Genomic DNA, 17492 nt, shown 5'->3' with positions numbered 1-17492 from the left:
TATCTCAAGCACAACAGAGAGAAAAAGAGAGTGAGAGAGGGAGAAAGGGACAGAGAGAGAAGGAGAGAGAGAAAGGGGGAGGCTACCAACATAAAATGCAAATCTGAAGTCACTAAATATTTCATAAGATAAAGTATTGTTTCTCAGTGGGGAGTACGGTGGCTTCTAGATACAAGTGCTAATGTTCTTCAGCAGGTGGCTTAACCTCTCTCTGAGCCTGAGTTTGCTTATCTTCAAAATGGAATAAAATATCTACTTCTTTTAGCTTGAATGATCAGAAGATTGCCAATCCTAGCACGAACCCTTGTGCATATAAAATACTTAATAAGTTGTTATTAAATTAATTGACTCTATTGAAAATGCAATTTCCAGTGAATTAAACTACATATGTTTTAAGAAAATACTATTACAATTATGTTTGTGTGTGTAGGTCAGAGGTTGATATCAATTACCATCCTCCATTTACTGGTACAGATTCTTGACCTGTCACTTGAACCCAGAACTTCCCCATTCAGCTAGTCCAGCTAGGTGGCTTGGACCAGGAATCCCTTGTTTCTGCCTCCCAAGTCCTGGGATCATAGACCCAGGCTCCTTTGCTTACTGTGAACCTCATAGATTCTTGGGAATCTGAGCTCAGGTCCTCATGCTAGCCAATGGAGCCATCTCTCCAAGCCCAGGTTCTGATTTATTGATCATTTTCTACCCTTATGAAGACATAAAGACCCCAAATTTTCCCCGTTTTATATGACTGATGACTACATGGAGAAGTACTCCTCCTTTTACTTTCTCTTTTTATTCTTGAAACAAAATGACCTATAGAGACAATATACAAGAAAAATGATAGGGCAAATTTTCAATTAGGGAATACAAGAAAAATAAAAACATGCCATCAAATGTTCGGTGCTTGAGATCCATTACGAAGCGAAAACTCAAAAACCCTGCCTGCATAAACCTCACAATCTGGGATTTGTGTTGAAATAGGTACAATTATGGCTTTTAGGATTATGAATCAAGCTCCTCAATAAGCATTTCTAACAAAGTATTTTGTTTTAAAGAAGTACATTAGTGGCCAAGGGATTTGCATTTTTTTCTCAATTATTGAATGAGTTCCAGCACTTTGTGGAAAACCCTGAAATGCACTCTGATATGACGGCACACAATTTCGCCTCTTTCTGCTGCCTAATTCAGAAATGACAATGAGGATCCAAGAGTTAGTGATTCCTTCTCGGCCCTTCTGTGGCACTTGGGATACCTTTGTGCAGAATTCCACATGCTGTTCGCATGTTGCTACTAGCAGCCAATCAGGACTGGGCAGTGGTGAGGGGACTGTCTTGTGAACCTTTGCATGGGCAGCTCTTTGCAAAGTGGTACCACTGTGCTGAAAGGGCGTGTATGCTCATGTTAGTGAGTGTATGCATTGTGCTGTTTTTAAAGCACATTCATTTTTAAGTTGGTAATTTGCATCAGTTTTAAAAGCATTTTTAGATTTTTATCTTTATTGTCAATTTTATACATATATACAATGTATTTGGTAACACTGACCCCCACATTACCCTCTTTTATCTCCTCCTATTCCCACTAACCCCCTTCTTTGTAAGATCCTGTGAGATTCACAAAGCTCAGTGATCTGCAAAGTAGAATTTGCTTCTTCCTTGTTCAGTATTACCCTGAGATCTGGAGAGCCTGTGTCTTTGGCAGATCACCGCAATCAGATTTGAATTTCAAGAGCAGCGTTTTTGGAAAACACTTAACGACAAGCTAGCCATATTGGGCCATTGTTTCTAGGCCAGTTAAGTGCATGAAGGGCCAATCATCTTTGACTTTCTCAACCACTGGTGAAATGTGCCTTTTTAAAATTCCTCACACTCTGAAATAGAAAATATCTTCAGAAATAATCCATATTAGCCAGGCATGGTGGTGCACGCCTTTAATCACAGCATTCACACTCAGGAGGGCAGAGGACTGCCATGAGTCCAAGGCCACCCTGAGCTATAGTGAATTCTAGGTTAGCCTGGGCTACAGCAAAACCCTACCTAGAAAAAACAAAGAACAAAGAATCTATATTATAATCAGAAGAAAATAGCATTGATTAAATGGAAACACATTTCTGCTAAACAGTGTCTGCCTTTAAGTTTATTGGGGGCATAACCAATTAAGCTGTCACAAAGAAGAGGAAGAGGTAGAGGCAACCTTGTCATTCCCAGTCCTGGGTGCCCAGTCATCCCTATTAGGTTAATAAGAGGTTTTCCTGTGCTTTATTGTGCCTTCAGGAAATGAGTCTCTATTCAGCAAAAGCGCTGTCTCTGCTGGAGCAAATCTCATATTTGAAGACTCCAGTAATTGAATCCTTGTCAACTGATTCAGACGTATCCTTTTGACTTGGGATATGGCTCAGCTGATAGATTGCTTGCCTAACATGCAGGAAGCCCAGGGCTCAATCCATACCCATGTTTAAACCAAACACTATGGTGCAGGCCTGCACTCGCAGGACTCAGGGGGTGAAGGGAGTGAACAAGGTTCCAAAATCAAGGTTATCCTTGGCCACTGACTGAACTCCAGACCAACCTGAGAGATATGAGAACCTTCCTGAAAATTGAGAATAAATAAACAAATAAAGTAAGCCTTTTAATAGTATCTACCACTTTAATTCCCAATCAGGATCTGGTCTGTAACAGTCCTGGCTCAATTCCTGGCACATGTCATCTGTTCATAAGTGATACTTATGAATAAATGCCTCGTATCATCAAAGTGGAAAAAGTCCTGCATACATATGTTTCAAACCGTGGTTGAAACAAATATTCCTGGAGCTTTATAAAACACATTTTTGAGAAGTTTGTTTATAAGGGCACATTATCTCCAGGGCAGCTGATATTCTTAAGGGGAGAATTAGCCCTGACTGATAACCGATAGAGACGGATAGAACCCTGGCTCTGTCAGTTACCCTACGTACTGTTAGAAGTTAACATTCTAAAAAACAAACAAACAAAAAACCCATCAAACAGCATCAACAGAAAACTTTAACAGAAATTAACAGCAACTACAATGAAATCTCAACATTTCTCATGCTACAAACACATTTTCTCTTTAATGGGGTGGTGAGATTGCTGGGTGGACAATTTTCTCTTAATCTGAACAAAACTCATCTTTCCACCTCCCTCCCCAGTCTTCCCTTTCCATCCCCTCTCTTCCTCGCTAACGCCAGTCCCTGGTGACCATTGGGTTGGAGTGGAAAGTTGAAAGCCAGCGACAGCAGCCTTCGCTCAGCCCGTACTCCTGGGCTGACAGAGCAAAGTTCTAGGGCCGACCGTCCCTTCCTCGAGCCCGGCCAGGCAGGCGGGTGGGCAGGCATCTCCGGTACCTGCCCCGCTTCTCCAGGCGCTGGCATACCAAGCTCTCCGCCTCGGAACAGTTGCGTCTCCATCTGGCTTCTAACGCACCCAAGCTTTCTTCTCCTCCATCTCCACCTTCCTGCCTTCCCTCTCCTCCCCCTCCTCTCCGTCTTCCCTCTCCACCCCCGCCCCCAATCTCCTCCTCTTTTTCTCACTACCAGCCGTTGCTGATGCTGAAGCCGAGCGTCACTTCGGCTCCCCCGGCAGACATGGCGACACTGACAGTGGTCCAGCCGCTCACTCTGGACCGAGGTAAGGCAGCTGCCGGGCCGCGGGGCCACTGCGTCCGCTCGGCTCCCCCTCCCCTCCGCCCTGCCGGGGCCCCGGGGACCTCGGGACGGACGCGCTGCGGCCGGGCAGGCAGGGCGAGCGCGCGGGGACCCGCGCCCGGAGCAGGACACTTTGCGCCGGCTCGGTCCCCGCCGGGTCCCCGCCGCCTCTTCCCGAGGTACTCGCGGGCGGGGATGCCGTGGCCGGGAGCCGACGCCGCTGCTGCCGGGTCCAGCTCGCGGCCGGGGTGGCCGCCCGCCGCAGGCTTTGTTGGCGAGGATGCGAGGGACCGCCAGCTCGGGGCGGGAGGGTCGGGGCTGGGCAGAGGGCAGCTCGCCCGGCCGGCCGGCCGCGGACACCCACACACTGGCCGGGGGCCGCCTGCCAACTGCCGGCTGGGGGACCTGGAGGAAGGAAGTTTGTCCCCGCGCCCGAAGCGAGGGTCGCTCCGACCGTGGGTGACCAGGACGTGGCCCGGGCAGCGGGCAGGGCGCTCCCGTGGGTGGCGGGGCTGCGGCGCCCGGGCGCTGCCCTCTGGCGGAAAGGGCACGGCGGAGCCCGCGCAGCCCGGGGGTCGGGGACGCCGTGTCCCGCCGCGTGACCCCGGGCGCCCCGGGGCTCCGCGTCCCCAACTGCCGCGGAGGTCGCGCTGCTCCAGCCGCCGCCGGGCGGCTCCCCCGCCTCCCGCTCCAACCCACCTTTTCCTTCTTCACCAGCCAATTGTCACTTCGGTGCCGGGCCTACGGGAGGTGTTGGGACAAAGCTCAGATTGAGTAAAAATACTAAACTTCTGACCCGTGACCTGTGCGTCCTGCCCTTTGACTTAATGGAAAGAGGTGCTGCCTCGTTAAACCTCCCCAAAGCCAAGGACAGGGGTGCAGGGCCTGTCTGGAGCCCAGGTGTCCGCTGGAACCTGTCCCTAAGTGTGAGTTTGCCCTCCGCGTTCACATGCCTTTTACCCAAGCTCTGGAGTCCGGGGCTGTGCTCAGGAGGCACTGCCCCTTGTCTCTGTCCACAGCAGCAGGGTTTAGGACCCAGGGCGGCCATTCAGAAATGCTGTGCTCATAGGAAAATGACTTAGTCCTTGTCCCTTTAAATTTTCTTTTTTAAAAAAATTCCTAGTGGATTAAACTACACTGCCCAGTAAGGTAAAGTCGCATCCTGCTGTAAGTACAGAGGAAAAGCTAGTGAACTCAGTTTGAGGTTTTGAATTTTGAGATCCCTGATAACTTTAATTCAATCTGTTGGTTCAGGATAGATATAATGAGGTACCCATAGCAACCTTTCTTGGGGTCAGAGTTGAAAAATAATTGATTTCAAACTGGAAAATGTTGATTTACAAGCCGGCAAATTAATGCCAGTAGTTAAAGATCTCAGAATTCCATCGTAGAATCTATGATTTCACCCCGAATATCATCTCTACTAAACAGAACAAATCCAATGCCAGTTAGAGCCAAGCAGATGGCAAGCTATTAGAGACTATGGATTTTCCGAGTATTTCTATTCTAATGTGATGAGTTTTTATATTACTGCATGACTAAATTATAGTCGTTAGGCATCCCAAGTAAAACAACCAAAGGGAAAAAAAAAATACTTCAGGGTGATTGCATACCTGAGCAAGTTTATATCCTCCTCCTCCAATAGAAATGCTTCATTTGGGGGTTTTATCATAGCCCTTAGATGTCCCGATCTGTTGTTCTGAGTAGGAGATGCAAAACAGACCAACATTTAAAGTTCAGTCTTGTTCACATCCCAGCTCTACTTTGAGGTCCAGTCAGAAGATGCGCATGCGTCTGAGTGAACCCATCATCGGTGCACCACCGACTTTACCCTACAAATGATGGGTCCTCGCGTCTCTAAAACTGCTATGTGAGGTCAACAGGTGTAAATCTTCCCCTCTCTACCTGACTGTGATAGCAAAAATATGACTAATTAAGGAATTTTATTATTTAATTGCTAATATATAGGATTCTAAAAAAAATGCTTAAGAAAATAAAAGCAGTTACCTTAAGTAAGCTGACGTTTAGACACCAAAGTCCAGCTGAGGTAATTCTGATACTGGACAGGCTTGATGAGCTGGCCAGTTAGTCTATGTTAAGTTCAGTGTTTGTTCACTGCTGGGAGACTTCAGGGAGGTCCAAGCTGCTATGTGTGATTCACTGTAAATTTGCCCACCACTGTGGCCTCTTGAAGGTTTGTATCATCCCTTGCTGGCTATGTCCCCAGTGGGTGGAGCTGCATTGAGGGATGAAGTCATTTATAAATCCATTTTGGATATCCTTGTGTCTACCCTGATTCATGGTAAGATTAAAAATAAAATGCAAACTAGATAGCAGTGACTCAAACACTTTCATTACAGGGGTTTAGTAGCTGAGATACAATGCAGTCATACTCCAGCATGGGAGAGGATGGTAGAGATGACACTGGTTTGTAACCTTTCCCCTACTACTTGGTGGATTCTCATCAACCACAGTCACTCACCAGCCATGATTATTGTCAGTAGGCAAAGGGGGAGAGAGACAGGAGTGTATTGTCAGGGTCCACCAAGGACACCTTAGCTAGTCAGAAGACACATTCCCTGATCTTAAGGGTTCTGGTTCTTCTGGTGTCTTCATTTTTACAAATGGAAAACACGGAAGAGATGGTAATGAGACATTTTCAAGGTTAGTCTATGAGTAGAAGAGAAATTTTATGTCAAAATCTAATTCTTGCTTGGTGTCCTTATCCAAAACTTGTATCCATTTGGAATGTTCATGACAAGGTTTTAAGGAAATAAATCAAAACTATAGGTTGAAATTATGATTGAGTCCACTTTAAATTCAGGAAAGATAATCAGAAAGTAAGACTTAGAAGTCTGCACTTAATATCTTGCTTCTCTGGGAAACAAGATCCAGGTTGACATTAAGGGTTGAACTGGGTGACTTGGAGCATTTGTGTCTCTGCAAATATCCAAATTTATTTCCCATATGCTGTTAAAGACATCAGACTAACCTTGCTGCTCTCTAGGTGGTTGTGGCCCAAGTAAGTTCCTGTCCCTTGAAGTTCTTCTCTCTCTCTCTCTTTTTTTTTAATCTACTACAAGCCAAATCCTATGGTGGTATTATTACACATGAGAAGCTAAACAGAAATAATTCTAATTTTCATTGTAATAAAGGGCTTCTGAGGGAAGATTAATAAAAAAACACTTTCACAAAACCATTCATTCAATATTCATTTATCACCTGCTGCCTGAAAGATGGTATGGGAAAGCACTAAAAAACATGTTTCTGCTTCTGTGATCCTTAAGCGTCTACTGGGGGATACACATGAAAAGAGATGAATTAATTAATTTACCAAAGAAGTGCCCATCTTATGCTGAGCACTGCTTTGAGCACTATAGTAATGTTTATGACCCAAATATGCATAATCTAATGAGTTGCACAATTAAAATATACAGATACAATTATAAGTGCTACAGAGAAGACAAGCTAGATAAAGTGCAATGGTCAGGATGAGTCAAGGAAAGATTTGCTGAGGTGATAAATTTGGAGAAAAGCTTTGAAAAAGGCAAAGAGAGAACTTGACATATTTGGAGTATCATGCTTAGAAGGATGCACTTATGTGGGGGCATCTTTAACATAAAAAAATAATCAGAGCTGGGGAGGAAAAGTAAGGAGTGAGAAGCTAATGGTATCTGGCTAAATGTGACTCACAATTATGATTTCAGATTACTTGAGAATATGAAGTACTGTAAGCAAACAAACAAGTTAGTAGGATGGAGAAGGATGGGCCAGGAACTATTTGACTAGTATTGGTCAAGGAAGACTCATTGAGAAAGCAAGATTTAAGCTTAGACTTCATAGATGATATTCTTATGATCATGGAGAAAAACACACAGAGGGACGAAAGTATACACATAACAATGGCTCCACATTTGCAACTTGGTTAACTTCTGGATAATACAATATTAATGGCAAAAAGTCAATAGTTAAAGTTATCAAGAAATAATTACATTCTAAGTACATATAGGTGGGTAGAAATTTGGATATGTAGGGCAAGAAAATTTACAGAGCAGCTCTACATATTTTATTGCTAGAAAAAAAATTGCCCAATTCTCAAAGATATGTTGAACGTGGTCATCTACATGTTACAGTGCATACTTTTACATGTTGAATCCAAATCACCATGGTATGAGAAGTCTGATATATCTTCTGTTAGACAGTGGTGCAGGAAGAAGTACATGTAGTTTCTCTGTGTGTCAAAGCAAAGATGCTGATAGGAGATGAACATGAAATTCTCTTCCTCTGGGCTCTCAAATGTTCACTGCACCCCTTCGTGACACTAAAGATTGGCTGGCCCAGATTTGAATCTCTCATACCACGGATGACCTTCAGCTAAACTTGAGGCAACAAAGCAGAGTGCAATCCGTGATACTTAATACCTTCATTTTAAGGAACATCAAAACGCCACACTCTATTAAAGACTGTAGATTTAGGCACTTATCAACAGTAGCTTCAAATCTCCCCCACAGTCAGTTTCAAGGTCAGAAAGAACTCGTGAAACACTTCTTTTATTTACCATTCTCCTTAAACTCAAGCGAAATGGATTTATTTTAAATCCTATGGCCTACAATGGAATAACATAGAGGCCACTTGAGAAAAAAAAAACTGAGTCATTAAAAATTTCTAGTTGATTAACATTGTATATTTAAATTTTTTTAGCAGTTGATGACAAACCCAGTAGTTTATAACCTATTTAGTTGTGTATATATGATAAAATATTGGTATCCACATCATCCAACTTTTCTGACTAAAGTTGAAAATGTAAATGGAAATCTTTATTTTTTGGCTTTCAAATCATAATTTAAAATATTGATGAAACAAGTTTTAGTGTGCTTCCTCATTAAAAAATCAAACTTTTGTCCTTGAATAATTCTCTTGTGGCACAATGAGAGCTTTCTTTCATGAATTCCAACCATATAGGGGCAGTGAACATGAGAAGAAAACTTGCATGTCAGTGAGTATCCCTTGGGTCCCCTACTTCTCATAGAATTGGTGATACATTAAAATCTTTCTGTTTCCTTTGCACTTCTGAAGGCATGCAGAGCTCATTACTTTATGTATCTTCCAATTCCAGCCTTGGGCAGCCTATAGCTTTTCTAATCTGCTGCATTCACCACTTTTTAAAAATCCGTATTTGCCTAAAAATTGCCTTTGCTGATGGAGATTTGCCCCTTCTCTTGCTACAATTTTTTCCCTTATATTTTGAGATTTATTTTTCTGACAGGAAAGAAAAACATAAAGAAGAAAGAAAATTAAAAAAAAATTACAATTTCAATCTTTTTTTAAAGTTGTATGGCTTGGTGGTTGATCAGGGAGGAAAAAGGGAAGTGCTAAGATGCTTTAAATCTCCTCCTTTAAGCCTCTCAACACCAACAGTCAAGTATTGTGTGTGTGTGCGTGTGTGTGCATGTGTGCATTTGTACGCATGCACATGCTTATACACATGAACATGGTATATTGATATAAATGTACATGTATTCACTTATGCCTAGAGGCCACAGGACCAACTTGGGGGTAATTTTTCAGGAATTCTGTCCACTCCTCCCACCATTTTTTAAGACAGTGCCTCTCATTGGCCTGAGCTCACAGATTAGTTTAGAGTGGCCGGCCAGGGAGGCCTAGGAACCTGTCTATCTCTACACTGCAGTGCTTCTATTAGGAGCGCATACCGCCACCACTCGCATTGTTACATGGGTACCGGGATTCTAGTCCAGGTCCTCATGCTTGTAAGACATGCAGTTTACCTGCTGAGCCATCCCCAGGACCCTGATAGATTTTACTCTGTGTGCATTAAGAGGTGGCCTACTCTTATATTTCTTGAGACTTTAATACACATTTTAAAATCTGTCTTGAACTTCTTGGGAAAGGTATGGCCTGGCCATTTGAGAAGTTAATGTTTTTGCTTCTGGGATAGTTTTTCAAGGATCATAAAGTGATCCTAGGTATACAGTAGAGTGTATGGATCATTGAGGGAATAATGCAGCTAAGATGGCTATCTTAGATTGTCACTTTCCTGAGGTAAGGGTGAGGGAGAGCATGGGGAATACATAAAACTGCGAGGAGTTGTTGATATTCACAACCTTGACTGCATTGCCTGCACTCATCCTATTGCTTCAACTCATGACTGAAGCAGCTCATCTCATACAGCTATGAGGATTTTTAAAATGTGCAAAGAATCACCGAGCAAACACACATGAGCCACGCTGTAGTTATGCTTTGTACACCACTAGCGGATGAATGATAATACTATGACTTGAGGAACAAGCTAAGATAGGTTAAATTTGAAAGCACACTATGTTGGCAAATGTGAACAAACACTTGGATTCATATTGATCCCACCACAGCTTTACCGCTAATCTGTGTAGTTGAGATTTTATGATTTTTTTTCATAAGTAATGTGCTAGCTTCTCTTGAAGATGTGCTTAGTAGCAGCAAAATATGTCCAATGCTCACTTACAAAACAATGTGGTATTGAAATGTATTTTGAATTTATACTCAGACATTTGTGTTGGACAGAAAACTAGCAACATTGGAGCTATTTCAGGTCCACCTGTTTCTGCATCTTTTGTTTACTTTTCCAGTACATTGGCATATATGTCATTTTATTATAAGATCTTCTAGCATAGTCTTCCAGACATGAAGTGGTCATTCAATTTATAACCTGGAAACAACTGTGGTTTCCTGCACAAGACCTGCACTATACTGGCTTCTTCGGTGTTTCCTTGGCTGTGAGCATCCAGCTGGAGGGGCAGACTTTGTCACTGGTTATAGATGTCAGACTTGGAACCACACATATTTGATGTTTGCATGTTGGTTATTGATCTTGCATTGGTCCAGTCTCTCCTTGTTATGTCTTCTTTTTGCAATGGGAATGTTTACTCTGTACCATTATATGGTGGAGTCTGGAAATTATGTTTTGATATTAAAAGGCTCACAGTTGAGAGACAGTCTTGAATTACAGATAAGGTTTCGGACTCTTGAATGGTGTTAAAATTGATAAAGACAGCCAGGTGTGGTGGTGCATGCCTTTAATCCCAGGACTCAGGAGGCAGAGGTAGGAGGATTGTCATAAATTCAAGGCCACCCTGAGTCTACAAAGGTCAGCCTGGGCTAGAGCAAGACCCTACCTCGAAAACCAAACAAACAAACAAATAAAATGATAAAGACTATGGAAGTATAGAAGTTGGACTGAACACAGTTTGCATTGTATGAAGCTCTTGAGTCCAGGGCCAGGAATGTGATGGTTTTGAATGTTAATATCCCATATCTTCATATATTTTTGTCTAAAATAAAGCATCCTTCTTAAATGTCCAGCTGGCAGAACCCTGCTGGAGGAAGTGAGTCACTGCTGGTGGATCTCTAGTCCACCCCTAGAGAACCAGCTTGAGATCTGGCTATTCATTTCCTCTCTCTTCTATGGTTGTATGATGAAGTTATCCAGCTTATTCCATCATGATGAAGCTTTTCTTGGAATCTGTGAGGCTAAAATAAATGCTTTCCTCCTGTAAGCTGGTTTTGGTTGGGTGTTTGTCCCAGCCACAAGAAGGTAACTATACCATTCAGCCTTCTGTAATGGATGGTAGAGAAGCACAAACAAACAAACAAAATCCAAGCAAAAGAGGGTCTAGTTGGGAAAAAAGGAGTTAAATGGAAGGATAAAGTGGTTCAAAATGGAAACCAGAAGAAATTATGAACAAAATTCATTACATATATGTATGAAAATTGTCAAGAAAAAGTTAAAATGTAAAAATAAATTATCCTTTTGGATATAATAATATTTAGAAAAAGAGTAAAATGATAGAAGTCACATAATATAAGATATTAACCCTCAGGGTAGAAGACAGGGTGGAACAAGAGATGCTGGGCCTACTGGACAGTGATGGGAAGATTGGGAAGTATATGAAGGATGCTTAAACTGATACTTGACAACAACTAAAGAGTAGTAGGAGCTGTAGGAAGGATAACCTGACTTTGCAAAAGTGGATAAAGGTGTTTTAGGGAATGAGAGGTCAATGTATTTGTTGTTGCCTCTTTGTAGACAAGTATAAAGCAAAGTTTTAAAACACCGGGGTTTTGAAGATTAGAAATGGAAGTGGTGATACCATAGTAGGTAAATGTTATAATTTTTAAAATTTTAAAAGCTCCAAATAGCTATACTTAACACTCATAACATCATTGTCTTATATAGACAGGCTGTTTTGAAAGTGTGGAGATTCTAGTGGTTGAAGTTAATATTTGCTTTTCAATCCTGTCCAACATTGTTACCAATACTTTTGCCTTAGTGCTGGAATATTATATTTTAATCAAATCTGATGGTGGCTTAGAGCTTCAAAACATAAATCATTTGACCAGAAATATCAATATTATAAAATTGTACATAGCTTGAAAAATAGGTTAAATAAAACAAATATAATTCAGTAAGTGTGTAATTTTTATTATTTAGATTGAATCACTTTAAAATATTATTAGATTCTTATTGGTGGCATTGGTACAAGACTGGAAAAATCTGGTTTAGAGTAGTCGATTTGAAAAATATTGGCAACTTTATTTAACAATTTCACAATGCATTGTGTGATTAAATTATGAAAATATGAAAAACAATCCTTTTTAAATTACATGCAAGGCTCCCTAATACAAAAAATGTAATAAAATATGAATATACTGTTATCTATGTGGGATTATTTATAAAAATGTTAGAATTCTCCCAGGGAAGGAATCACTCTTAGCAATGTTTTAAAATGTGATGAAAACTATCAGTTTCATCAAAAAAATTACAAATGAGCCTAAACTAAGATACAATGGGTAATTAGGTCCCTAAACTCATTTGTTATTTAGCAAGTTTAGTATCTTAAACTCCTTGTACTGAAAACCATCTTAAAGTTCATAAATCCCATTACTGGGTAACTGGAAACATGAGATGAATGCTTAGATTCCCCCTTGGTTATCAGTACCACCCCCTCCATTGAGAAACATTGACTTCCAAGAAAGTAAGATAGTTCAGCAATTGGAAGTATTTTGCAGTAATTTTAGACATTAACAGAATAAAGGATAAAATTTTATTGTCTTTACAGTTGACAATAACATGTAACAAAAGGTAATATTAATATGTGATATCAAAGCATACAACTTTTAGTGACTTGTAAGTAGGGGGCTTCCTTAATATGATAAAAAGTAGCTATCAGATAACCATATCGTCATAAGATATATCTATGTCCGTATCTATCTACATCTATATCCATATCTATATCTATATCTATATCTATATCTATATCTATATCTATATCTATATCTATATCTATATCTATATCTCTGTGCATGTGTGTAAGTGTCTAGAGAGATGGATCAGCAGTTAAGGTGCTTGCCTGCTGAACCAAACAACCTTTGTTTGCTTCCCCAGGACCCCCATAACGTCAGATGCACAATATGGAACAGGCATCTAAAGTTCGTTTGTAGTTGCTGGAGGCCCTGACACACCCATTTTCTTTGTCTGTCTCTCTTCTGTCTTTCTCTGCTTGCAAATAAATAAATAAAATTATTTTTAAAAGATATATTTATATGTATACATATATATTTGAAAGAAAGTATATTAGGTTTAAGCTGAATAACAATACAGAATTGATGTAAACAAGGCTCTAATATTAAAGTAAGCAAAAACACTGTCAAAGAAATGCTGTCAAAATTATCCAGTTTTAGATTGCTCAGTTGTCAATTGAAAAGGTAATAGAAGACATGAGCAAATCACCCATGTTACAACTCAGTCATCACACACCCTAATAATACTTAGATTGGGATACTAGGGAGATGGTTCAGGACTTGAAAGCACTTATAAAGCCTGCTAGCCAAGGTAACATTCCCCAGTACTAACATAAAGCCAGATGCCTAAAGTGGAGCATTCATTCGAAGTTCATTTGCTGTGGCAAGAAGCTATGGTGCCCCCTCTGTCCTCTCTCTTTTTTCTCTGCTTGCAGGCTAATAAAGTATTGTAAAAAGAGGTTTCATGGGCAGTTGCTTGGAACAATGAAACATAACAAAAAAATAGAAATAGGCAAAGGTAAGTTATATTTTCTACATGATATACCTGCAACATATTTAGGGAAGGGGAGATACAAGTGCAAACTATATAGACAAGTTCTCTCTCAATGATGGTACATACATTTCAGTTAGGGCAAAGACAAAACATTTAAACGGGTGAACAATTAATTCATAAAATCTAAACAGCAGTAAGTGCAAAAGGAAAGTACACAGAGAACTGGTAACTGAGAGCCACAATACACAGTGAGATTCTGGAAGGGCTATCTGAAGAGGTGACAGCTGAGCAGACTGTTGTGTAAACATCTAGGAGATGAGCATTGTGCAAAGAGGAATGAGTGAGTGCAAAGGCAATCTCATTGGTGAGTTCAAGCAATAGAAAGAGACCATCAGAGTGTAGAAAAAGAAGAGAAGCATGGATCAGAAGGATATAGAGTGGTAGGTAGCAACACTGGTTATATATGATTGTTGTAAGGATTCATTGAAGCTGGGCATGGTGGTATACACCTTTAATCCCCCCACTCAGGAGGCAGAGGTAAGATTGCCATGAGTTTGAGGTCATTCTGAGGAGGAAAAACTGAAAAAAGGATTCAATGAGATAATGGGTAGTGAATTCTTTGCAAACTTTTAAATGACAATCAAATACTTCTTACTGTTTTGTGTATTTCTGGAATATTATTTTGTTTTAGGAAGCAATGTGGTGCTAAAAATCATGCCTTTCAGAAATATTCTGCTTACATCGTGAGCCAGGCTTTTCTATTTACTAACTCAACAGCATCCATAGGAGTTACTTAACTGTTTTATGTCTAACTTTTCTTATCTGTAAAGTGGCAGATAGTACAACAAATATCAAAGAAGTAGAATGGTTGAATTATGTAACTTAATGTCTTAAAAAGTACTTACATTAGGCCTGACATGTAGTAATCACTCATCAATGATCCTTCTTCCCCAAGTAGTGGGCATCATGTATTTCCATTTGAATGGGAGGAAGTTCGAGAGTGCTTGCTTTTTTTCAGGCTTCATGAGGTGGTAGAAGCCCTCTTTGGGTTGCCTAGTAGCAGGAAGCATTTGGAAATTCCCAGAGGTCCAAAAAAAATTTTTTATATATACTTAGCTTATTTGAATACATTCATTCTTTCCTATTCTTTACTTTTTAAGTAACTAATTGCCCCCACCCCTCTCTTTCTCTCTCCCTCCCTCCCTCCCTCTCTCTTTCTCTCTCTCCGTTGAATGTGTGGCAATGTCCTGTAGAGGCCAGAAGAGGAAGAGGATGCCTGATGTCTTTATCACCCTCCACCTTACTCCCTTGAGACAGGAAACTGGGACTCACTGTTTTGCAGCCAGGCCTGGCAGGCCAGTGAGTCCATGGACTCCCCTGTCACTTCTCACCCCATCTCCAATGCTAGTCACATGTACCTTGGACACTCCCAGCTCTTTTCTTTTTTCTTTTTTTTTTTTTTTATTACTGACTTATTTAGAGAGAGAGAGAGAGAGAGAGAGAGAGAGAGAGAGAGAGAGAGGAAGAATGGGTGAGCTAAGGCCTTTAGCCACTGAAAATAAACTTGACATGTGCTCCTCCTGTGGCACATGTACTACATTGTGTGTTTGTATCACTGTGTCTGGCTATGTGGAACCTGGAGATTTGAACATGAGATCTTAGGCTTCACTGGCAAATGCTTTAACCATGAAGCCATCTCTCTAGCCCCCAGCTTTTTTACATGAGTGCTGAGAATCCAAACTGAGGTTCTTATGTTGGCACAGCATGTGCTCTTACCTACTGAACTATCTCTCCAGTCCATTTTTAAAAATATTTTAAATGTTTTAATTGTATTTATTTATTTGAGAGAGAGAGTATTATATGTGTGTGTGAGAGAGAGAGAGAGAAAGAAAGAAGGAAAGGAAAGAGAGAGAAGAGAAGAGAAGAGAAGAGAAGAGAAGAGAAGAGAAGAGAAGAGAAGAGAAGAGAAGAGAAGAGAAGAGAAGAGAAGAGAAGAAAAAAGAAGGGCATGCTAGGGTCTCTTGGCACTGCAAATGACCTCCAGGCACAGGCACCACATTTTTCGTCTAGCTTACATGGGCACTGGAGAATCAAGCCTGAGTCCTTAGGCTTTGTAAGCAAGCACCTTAACTTTAACTAGGCAATCTCTCCAGTCCCAAACAGTTTTTTTTAATTTTATTTTACTTTATTTATTTTAGAGACAGTGATAAAGAGGCAAATAGATAGAGTGAAAGGGTGTGCCAGGGACTCTAGTCACTGCAAACGAGCTCCAAATAAGTGTGCTACCTTGTGCACCTAGCTTTACATAGGTACTGGGGAAATCAAACCTAAGTCCTTAAGCTTTACAGGCAAGCACCTTAAGCACTGAGCCATCTATCCAGTCCCCCAAGTCCAATTATTTTTTTGATTTTTAATAATTGTAATAGAAGCCTTCTGACAGGATATTGAAATCATTTGTTTATATGACTATCACCCTAAACTACTTACTCTCTCTACATGTTATTCCTTTCATCCTCATGGAAACAATGACACCCACATTACATGCACCATGTGATATCTTTCTTTGATTCTTCTTTCCTTCCATTATCCATTCAAGAAAAATCAAATGAAAGCCTACCAAGTGGTGGCTGTCAAGTCAAGAACTACAGTTAGTCTATGGAAGAAACACATGCAGCAGATAGTTTAGGAGAAAACATTTTACGTTTTGACATCAGCTCATATATATCAGCCTTGACTGCATGCCAAGCATTGCTCTTAGAGTTCTTTACAGATTTCATTTGTCAGTTCTCATAACAAATCTATGAAGTGGTTGTAATTGTTTTTCTTTTGAAGAACTGGGTGGTGAGGTACAAAGAGGCTAAGTGAAGAGGATGGCAGCTAAAGTGGGTTGGTCCTTGAATTCTTGGTCTTATTGTTTTGCCCCACTGTCAAGAGAAATTGTTCAGGTCCATATTTTCCATAAGGAACATGAACATGTAAAATAAAACAGTGGCAGAGAAACTTGCAATGGCTTCAGGGGACAGACAGGTTTGAGGCACAATGGGAGAATGCGGAGTAGCCCCAGATTAAAACATAGAACAAAACTGTGTTTAGAAGTGATGTATATTGTGCTCTTAGTAAAGATTGACTTAGATAATATTTTAAAACTTTTACATGAAAATTGGAAACTAGCCAATGTTTGAAGATTAACTGCAGCTGTTGTTCATAGTGGTTATTAGTTTTTTAGTTGTGAAAGTGAAACAAATCTATAGTAGAATTATAGAAACATCCCAGCAAATCTTGTTTTATTTCCAGGTTGTGCCAATGAAGCAGGCCTAATGACCATGACCTTCAGCTTACCTTTCAGTCATCTGTACTGTGCAGACCAATTCTTTTTTTTTCCCAATTCTTTATATGTCTAGAATTTTGACAGATACACAGAAGGGAGCAAAAGGTGTGATAATGCCCTAAGTTCCCTTTACCTGTAGTCACTGCCTCCCAGTGAGGAGAGGGAAAGGGATTTGGGGGTACAGATGACTACATTTCAGGCATGAGGAGAACATTGCAGCAACATTTTTATTTCCAGGTTATTTCTAAACATTCTAAAGGGCATAAACACACTCTCTTCACCCATCATCATTAGGGCACATGTCTTGAGGTTGTGATATGGATTTCTGTGGCCCAAGCAATATATTTATCTAGAAATAAATGTACAGGGGAACTTCTGCCTAAGTAAAATTTCAGATACCTGGAGCTTTTTTTCTTTTGTGGTTTTCTTTCATTGTT

At 40.6% G+C, this 17492-nt stretch overlaps 1 protein-coding gene across 3 annotated transcripts in view; it reads left to right on the top strand.

Moving 5' to 3' along the window:
- The first annotated feature begins 3306 nt into the window (after window positions 1-3306).
- Window positions 3307-17492, top strand: part of Lin7a (lin-7 homolog A, crumbs cell polarity complex component) — a 160040-nt gene continuing 145854 nt past the window's right edge. The window contains exon 1 of one of the 3 annotated variants that reach the window (XM_045152746.1): window positions 3307-3641. In XM_045152746.1, coding sequence (XP_045008681.1) covers window positions 3560-3641 — 82 coding nt within the window. In that variant the 5' untranslated portion in view covers window positions 3307-3559. The remainder of the gene's footprint in view (window positions 3642-17492) is intronic. The other 2 variants (XM_045152747.1, XM_045152748.1) reach the window with 2 other exon arrangements.

This window comes from Jaculus jaculus, chromosome 6 (assembly GCF_020740685.1).
Source record: "Jaculus jaculus isolate mJacJac1 chromosome 6, mJacJac1.mat.Y.cur, whole genome shotgun sequence".
NCBI lineage: Eukaryota > Metazoa > Chordata > Mammalia > Rodentia > Dipodidae > Jaculus > Jaculus jaculus.
Note: the sequence above shows the minus strand (reverse complement) of the source record. Positions and strands in the feature narration are given on the sequence as shown.